Source organism: Urtica dioica, chromosome 10 (assembly GCF_054948205.1).
Source record: "Urtica dioica subsp. dioica isolate 48M chromosome 10, U.dioica_male_clone48M_v1_H2, whole genome shotgun sequence".
In the NCBI taxonomy this organism is placed as follows: Eukaryota; Viridiplantae; Streptophyta; class Magnoliopsida; order Rosales; family Urticaceae; genus Urtica; species Urtica dioica.
Window position 1 is genome coordinate 21,442,797 of NC_142765.1, and position 9,300 is coordinate 21,452,096.

At 31.6% G+C, this 9,300-nt stretch overlaps 1 protein-coding gene and 1 pseudogene across 1 annotated transcript; one reads left to right on the forward strand and one right to left on the reverse strand.

Moving 5' to 3' along the window:
- Positions 1-1,125: 1,125 nt before the first annotated feature.
- LOC149383980 (uncharacterized) lies at positions 1,126-1,915 on the reverse strand. Its single transcript, XM_089627966.1, has 2 exons — positions 1,397-1,915; positions 1,126-1,152 (listed from the first exon to the last, which is right to left on the reverse strand). The coding sequence occupies exons 1-2, from the start codon at positions 1,913-1,915 to the stop codon at positions 1,126-1,128; spliced, it is 546 nt and encodes a 181-aa protein (XP_089484092.1).
- A 375-nt stretch (positions 1,916-2,290) lies between these two features.
- LOC149383981 (uncharacterized) lies at positions 2,291-3,217 on the forward strand (annotated as a pseudogene).
- The last annotated feature ends 6,083 nt before the right edge of the window (positions 3,218-9,300 follow it).

Here is a 9,300-nt window from a genome sequence, read left to right on the forward strand (position 1 = left end):
GTTAAAATTGTAGCCGAACTACCTACAAATTAAAAAAAAAAAAAAAAAAAAAAAAAAGAGGTCAAATTAAAGCAACATGCATACATCGTACTATGTAGACATAGGCATGAGTTGAGTTATTTCTTTAATATTTGAATAATTTGACTATAATTTTAATAAAAAAAACAAAAAATTGGCTACATAAGACCATCTCCAACCGATCACTCTATTTTTCACTCTATTTCTCACTTTATTTTTCAGTAAACAGTGATTTCTCTCCAACCGAACTCTATTTTCCACTCTATTTTTCACTCTACTTTTTCCCCCTTTATTTCCTATTTATACTTATACCCCTATATTTTTTATTATTATTACTAATTAGATAACTTAGAAGAATTATGATAATGAGTAAAATATTACTCTATAAATTAATTATAATTATAAATAAAAATAGACATTAAATAAAATAAAATTTTATTTAATAAAAATCACAACACAAAAAATAAAATACAACACAATACAATTAAAATAAAAAAAAAATTACAACACAACTCAATTAAAATAAAGTAAAACAAACTACAACACAACAAATAAAAGTAACTTTAACACAAACAATTATGACTCGGAATTAGAATACTCTTCCCACAAGTGCTCAATCAATGCATTCCGAAGTGCGATGTGTGCATCTTTATCTCTTATTTGTCTATAACGATTAACGAATTGCTCAAATCTTGTGTCATCATCCCCCACCATTTCAACATTCGCTGGTGGTGTTTCTCTCGCAACTCCTATTGGAGCACTAAGATCTCGCTCATCTTCAATTATCATGTTATGCATAATTATGCATGCAGTCATTATATCTTGTAAGACGTCTTTTCTCCAAAATCGTGTCGGTCCCGCAACAATTTCAAATCGTTGTTGGAGAACCCCGAATGCACGTTCTACGTCTTTTCTGCATGCTTCTTGCTTCATTGCAAAATACTTTTTTTTTGCCACGTGGCTCTCGGATAGTTTGCACGATGGTTGACCATTTTGGATATATACTATCAGCTAAATAGTAACCCATATTATACTCTATTCCTTGTATGACATAATGGGCAGGAGGAGCGATACCTTGAGTGAGATTGGAAAATAAATGGGAAGAATCTAGCACATTGATATCATTATTGCTCCCTGGCATACCAAAATAAGCATGCCATATCCAAAGATCATAATCTGCTACAGCTTCAAGTATAATAGTAGGCTTTCCACCGCGACCCGTGTATTGGCCGGCCCATCCAGTGGGACAATTTTTCCATTTCCAGTGCATACAATCTAAACTTCCTAACATTCCTGGAAAACCACGTTGTTGACCAACATGCAGAAGTCTAGCAATATCATTGGTTGTTGGTGATCTTAAATATTGCTCAGAAAATACCTCAACGATTGCCCGACAAAACTTCTTCATGCTTTCAATCGTCGTTGACTCTCCTATTTTGACGTACTCGTCTGTGGCATCTGCCGGAACACCGTATGCCAGCATCCGAAATGCAGCTGTTATCTTTTGAAGGGGTGACAAACCAAGTTTGCCGGCGCGATCCACCCATTGCTCGAAGTAGTTGTCATGACCTTGAACAGCATCCTTTATGCGGAGGAATAATGAGCGAGACATCCGATATCTCCGACGGAACATGGCTTCATCATACATCGGAGTTTCTGAAAAGTAATCATTGAATAGTCGACGGTCTGCACTCACTCGATCACGGTTGATGAAAGCACGTCCTGGCACTGAGCCTCCCGCTCTCATGTCTATTTGGCTGGAATGTTGACGGATAAGCTCTGTAATCAAGATATTGTTGTCGATGATAGCACGAGTTATGGCCTCCTCCTCTTCATCCAAACTAGTAATGAAATCGTCATCCGAGCTTGAAGACGACGAGGACCAATTAATATTCATTTTGGGAGATAAAATGAGAGAATGTGTATTATATTCAGAATAGAATGAGTGTGTGTATTAAAACTCATGATAGAATTGGTATTTTATAGAGAAAAAGTTAATGATAGAGGGAATCTTGTAAGTGAGTAGTCAAATCGCGTCAGAACGAGTCGAGAAACGTGAGAATCTTGTAAGTGAGTAGTCAAATCGCGTCAGAACGAGTTGAGAAACGTGAGAATCTTGTAAGTGAGTAGTCAAATCGCGTCAGAACGAGTTGAGAAACGTGAGAATCTTGTAAGTGAGTAGTCAAATCGCATCAGAACGAGTTGAGAAACGTGAGAATCTTGCTATAAATATTGCCTTCATGAGTTGTAATTTCACCACATCACTCACCTTACTAAAAAAAATGTCTAGAGCTTCTAATTACTCTCGAGATGAAGACAAACTCCTTTGTAGGGTTTACATGGAGATTTCGCAAGACCCAATCATCGGTATATACCAATCATCCGATCAGTTTTGGACTCGTGTTGCGGAAGCTTACAACAACGGCAAAAGTCCGGATTCAGAGATGCGTTCGACGCGATCAATCCAGTGCCGTATTCAAGTGATTGAGAAAGCTACAAGGAAGATGCATGCATGCATTCGACAAATTGAGAATAGACACCCAAGTGGTGCTTCAACTGAAGATATTGTGAGTATTATAGTTTATTATTTTCTCACGATTAGATTTTTACTTAACCATTGTTTTATCAACTTTCAGATGGATCAAGCTAAAGTATTGCTTTCACAAGATGAAAAATTCAAGAAAGGTTGGAAGTTTGATCATGTGTGGAACACTATTAAGAATTTTGAAAAATTCCAAGATGGAGCCTCAAGTGCAAGACAAACATCTCGAGGTTCATCTTGCCCACAAGAGTCAGAAAATCCAACTCCTGAATTTGCTAGACATCCATCTCCTCCTGAGCGGCCGATTGGGGTGAAGAAAGCCAAATTAAAAAAAAAGTGGATGATGGAATAATGTCTAAAATTAGTGGTATCGAGGAAGGAAATAAAGAACTTCTTGAGCAATTGAAGAAGACAAGTGTTATCAGGCAACGCCACTTGGAATTGAAAGAAATCAAGGAAGAAAATAAAATATTGTTCCGGGATTTAAGTTCAATACCAGATCCACAGGTTCGGGCATATGTTCAAGCCGAACAAGCGAAAATTATGCAAAAGAGGCTTGAACAACAACAATCCCATGCACCACCTCCAACTTCTGATTCATATTCTCAATATTTTACCGGTCTCGGGGGATCCGGCACCAATCTTCCAGAATATTAGTTTATCTATTGTAATTTTATTTTGTTGTATCGTGTTTTTTTTATGTCTTTTGAGTTTTCTTGTTGATTGTCTTCCAAATTGCTAATGTAATTGTGTTTGATATTAGTTTAATATGACCGTTTTAATATTATAATTTTCTTGCAATGTGCAAATATCATTGTTGTATTTTAAAATATTGTTGTCTTTCAAATTATACAAAATAATAAATTTTATATAAATTAAATAATTTTAGGGATAAATATTAAATAATTATATGAAATTTGGGCATTTAGGCAAATTTTAAAACTTACAAAAAAAATAACGCGGCTTAACAGTGCAGCGCTACAAATAGTGCTGCACTGTTGTCAAAATGCATCACACGCTATAATAGCGTGGTTAATAAAGCTCCAGTGGAGCACTTGCGCCAAAATAGGCAGCGCATAGCGCTCCACTGGAGATGGTCTAAGCCACCTAAACTATAGGAATTATAAATTAGCCAACATTTGGTAAATAATTTGTAAATAGCCAACTTGCATACGTGTCAGCCTATTAACTACTTAAAATATATGTTTGGTTGTGTTAAATAAGGCTTTTATTAATTTGTTAATAAGTTTACTTGGCTATTTACAAGAAATTAACCAAATGTGAGCTATATCTCAATCCACTATACCCGTGTGGCTATATAACTTAATAACCCTAAAAAAAATAGTCATTTGACTAGTTACAACAGTTTTTAAGTTAATTTTAGGTATTTTAAACATATTTGTTATAGAAATCAACAATATTTGAGGTTAAATGCATTTTATTCAAATTAAAAGTTAATATAATGGCTTTTGAAATCACAAACTGAAAAACTAAGGGATGTTGGGCCATTAACTAAAAAAGTATTTTATGATAGAGAGGATTTTTATTTAAACACATTGAATTGCATCAGAATCCATCGGAGGCGGAAAAAAAAAAAAAATCTGGGCTCTGATGAATTCAATGGTTGAATCTCATTAAGGATCCTTAACAACACGCAGCATGTGAACAAAGCTATCCAAAAACACAAAATAAATCATGCGGTAGTTTGAAATAATATTTTAAATGTGATCCAAACAGAGAAAAGAGATTGAAAGTAAACATTAAAGCAAAATGAAGTTAAGTTGGGTAGTTTGGTCTAAATCACACACACACACACACACACACACACATATAATTTGTAAACTAGAAAATTTAGTTTTGTTACTTAGTAATATAGTGAGTCCGTTTAAAAAACTTGATCCAGCCTATTAGCGGCCGTTAAATATTAATGGGTGATTTCTTACTTTAAATGACATTCAAACACCGAATCATATATTTGCTCGATTGAGCTATACATAAGGTTTGATGCCTTGAAAGAGATTATAATTGTCTTAACATGTACAATACTTATCTATAAATTATTAAAAATAGTGACCTATATAACGATGCCTAACTAATTTAATGAAATGTATACACATGTACAATTCTTATCTATAAATTATTAAAAATAGTGACCTATATGTGTTATGACTTCAATAAATTTCAATGTTGTAGAATAAAGTATACGCAATTAGATAATCAATACCTCAAAATCAAATTCCATGTTTCCAATTAGAATACAATTAATGAAATATCTCCAAGTCCAGTCTTTATGTTGGCAAAGAAAAATATGCCCGAGTAACCTTAAACCCGGCAACGGGAGTTAAATAAAGAGTTACTAAGAAAACATTTGACATTTCTTAAATTTAAATAAATGGCATTAGTAGTAGACATTTTATTCTGAAACCAACCAGAAGCTTAAATAATAACATTAGCTATGGTTATATGGCAGAACATTAGTAGTCTTCCAAGTTGTACCTCTGGCCAACTCAAACACTCACAAGAAGAAAATCACTACAACAAATTAGATCTTATGAATTAACAGCGACATTAGTTGAAGCTAAAGATTATTTAGCTGCGACTTTTCGGATAACAGTCATGACAAATGTCGTGGCTGTAACTTCTATTTGTTGTAGTTAATGTTTTAAGTCAAAAACTTATCTATAGCAGGAACAAAGAATAAATTTTTCTAACTCGGGTTATCATGTTTCTAAGGCTAAAGTAAGAAAAAAACTTAATAGGAAATTTATACACGAGTAATTTTCTTAACCACTTGAACATATATATATATATATATATATATATATATATATATATATATATAGTCCACAAACATACTTGAACATATATATAGTCCACAAAAATAGTAATGTGACACCAAGAAAACAATTTCCGTCGGCTCAGTTATTTTTTCAATCTAAAAATATATTCTTTTATATGATAGACTATGTCAACCTCCCAACTACTCATGGGTGTGCAGCTCCCTCATACAAATTAGTATTCATCAATAAGAAAAGCTTAAATATAATTTTCTTTAATTCTAAATAATTATTTATTTATTTATGCTCTAAAAACACTTACGAAAATGAAACGAGAAACTAGCAAACTTTGAATGTGAGTGAGTAACTAATCAATTTTAAATATTGGTTATCCGTAAATAATTTATCAATTTCAATTTGGGGACTATGTACATATCAAGATCCAAGAAAGATAGATTAAAAAAAATTATTGTTAGTGGCTTACTAATCTTAATTTTATTGCACTATAGGATCCATCCATTAAATCGATAACTTGTTTTAATGGCCTTTGTTCTTGATAAATATATGGATATTTTTTATTTTTCGTGTTCATATTTTTCCTAATTTTTTTTAGAACTATTGTATTATTTCGTGAGATGCCATTACGTACATATATGTTGTGAGATGTTGTTTTTATTGTGGTTTTAACTCTTATGTCTTGAGATATTTATTTTTGGTCGTGAGATGTCTTAAGTTTCCGTGAGATGTCTTATCCAGTCGCAAGATATCTTTTCTCTTATGCCCTTTAAGTTCTTTTGTTACTTAATTAGTATTAAGATGTGTTGATCCAAAAAAAAAGTCTAATTATATTATTGAGACAATGAGTTTATTATCTTATTTAACCTATTCCATTAAATTAATTTCCCTTTTAATATTACAAACATTAAATTAATTTCCCTTTTAATATTACAATCTACTTCAATCCTCTACCAAGTTACGAATACTGCATGCCAAGTGTACTATACTTTCATATCCAATAATCCGATATTTAGGAGTCAAATCTAATGCGTGTGCGTGTGTGTGTGTGTGTGTGTGTGTGTGTGTGTGTGTGTGTGTGAGAGAGAGAGAGAGAGAGAGAGAGAGAGAGAGAGAGAGAGAGATTAGGGGATGGATGAAATACGTAAACGAATTGACAAAAGCTAAGAAGTATAGCTAGGAGAAAATAAAGAAAAAGAAATGGCGAAAGCTAAGAAGTAGCTAGGAGAAAGTAAAAGAACAAGATATATATATATATATATATATATATATATATATATATATATATATATATATATAAGTATGTGTGTAGTCGTGAGTGTAGGAAGCAGAATTGTAGGGAAGATAGACGTATATATATATATATGCACCCGAAAAAGGGGTAATGCTACGCAAAATTGATTGCTTAGCCGAAGCTATAATCCCAAAAAAAATACTACAACTCAATCACCACCTAATCATCTCTAGGCTATATTTCAATTACGACTTATTTTTCAATTAAATACTAGGCTATATTTCACTTCTATTATTAGGACCACACACAAAAACTTGTTATTTATCCATTTATAAGTAATGGTCAGTCGAACGGGCCACTAAGACAAAAAAAAAAAAAAAAAAAAAAAAAAAAAAGAACTTTTAGGATACAGAGAGATGCTCGCACCACCGAGGTAATGAAGACATGACAAATCGCATCTATTTTTAAAATTTTCGTGTCTAAATTAACGCGATTAGTTGCGTCTGTTTTTTTTCGTTTCAAAAATTAATTACACATTATAGTGGTGAGACATTTTAGGTAAATGGTCATTAGATACTTTCGGAAAATATTTAATATCAACGCTTAATTTTTTTTTTTAAATGCAATATGATTAAAATTAAATATATATCAATACATTAATATATATACATATATAATATCCTTACTAGTCATATAATGTAAATATTTTATACAGTTGCTGAAAGCTATAAAATGGACTATAATGTTGTTTATCAACACTAATTGCAATCTATGAAGACTGCTTATATGTTGTTCAAGCTGTATTCCGATACTTAAACGCTTGTAAATTGTAGGTGTGTAAGGTAAATAAATTAGGTATAGCTAAAAGGAACGAAGAAAAACGTAGAAGTCGAACAAATTATCTGAAGATATGATATATATCAAATGACAAATCACAGACAACTCAAAACTGAATTATAATCGCGTGAAAACAGAAACGAAAATAATGGCATAAAAAAGAAAGTAACTAATTTTCTGCATGTCTTCGTGATCAGTTTTGTCAAACTTTGAATTCTATAAAGTAATCATAGATTTCAGCAAAGATTTACGAATTAATACGAAGGCTAGGGGTGGCATGTTGAAGCAGTTGAGGCACGGTATTAATGCTCTAAGATGTTAGAAAATTAATAAATAAATAATAAGCTATATATATAGCTTAATAACCAATTTATTTGTAGATTATCTAAGGTGATTATTTTGTCCAATTTTCATAGGCAGCCTTTTATATCAACCATGGAGTATAGTAATTTTTTTTCTCTTTATATCAAGTCCTAGGGCAAATAACAATGAGTTTTTTTCAACTCATCGAATTGAATATTAAAAGACACGTGTTATTAGTGTTCTTAAAATATTCACAGATGTACAGTGGAGTTCTGTTTAACAGTGCCCTATATGAATCTTAACTTATTATGAAAAACATGCATAATAATAGTTGATCAAGTTGCTAAGTTTTTATGGCCAAAGTATTAAACAAGTGTACCAGAAGAAGCAATCTTCATTAAAAAAAGAGAATGAAAAAAAAAACTGAAGAAACTATATAATAATCAGCTAGGGAAAGCTTATTGTAATAATAAATACTCATACGCATTTAAATATGTAAATTTATGGGAAAAAAATACATAATACTATATTAGATGTCTATGATCACAGAACTACTATATAAACTGCAACAATAACTACTAGCTAAATATCTCTCACCATATACATAAAATCTCTTATTGGTTTAATTTGGTGGGACATTAATCCAACAATTTAGGTCGCAACAACATTTATTTGTGTTTGAAGAATGCAGACTTGCTTTTGTATTTTAAATGTGCATAACTTATAATTATTGCGTCTATATATATAAATGACTGTCACTAATTAATTACTAGGAATGACAACTTGATTTAATTTAAAAGTTGCATGGCTCGCCCATGCCTGAAATATTTCTGATATCTGCAGTTGTATTTATTGAGATTTCCTTATTTTTGACATTTTTTTTGTTGAATTTGTGTCCACTTGATCACCTCATGCACGCACATACTGAAGCATTCTCATATATTAATGACAATTACATTAATATGAAAGAGGATTAATTACTTTGAAAGAGGCGTAGTCATATATGTCTGTATAACTATATATTGGCGGTTTGTGCACTCTTGAGATATCATCATAATGCTATAAATCTCTTGAAGATATAATTATGTAAGCAAAAAATGGAGTTTGATTAATTATTTATGTATTAAAGACTATAGGGTCTCAGCTATTTGATGGAGCAAGTCCAAGTATTTGCACATCTTAATTCTAATTAATCCATCCCAAATAAGTCATGAATATCTGAAGGAATGGAGGTATATTAATTAAACTTTGTAGACTCAAAAAGATATTTACGAGTATATATACCTCAGCAAACTAAAGAAGCAGTAATGTGCTTAGAGGATTTACATCAACGAAAACTTTAAATGCATTGTGATTTTGTGAAAGGATTGCAATTGACACAAATCAATTATTTATTGTGTAAGTAGTGACCCTAAAAGCTATTGTTATTGTGGACTCTTGTCTATATATGCATTCCTAAGTGCGTCATTTCTCAATGTATTTAGGCCAAATTTTCAATAAAATTTTCCAAATATTCATGGATATTTGACTAAAAATACACATAATTAATATATATCTTAATTAAGTAGAGCCCA

Bases quoted from the DNA above. Each gene is read 5' to 3' on its own strand.
- LOC149383980 (XM_089627966.1), bottom strand. From the start codon at position 1,915: ATGAATATTAATTGGTCCTCGTCGTCTTCAAGCTCGGATGACGATTTC. The intron at 1,153-1,396 runs GTATTTTCTGAG...TTGGTATGCCAG, and splicing joins TTTGTCGGGCAATCGTTGAG to GGAGCAATAATGATATCAAT.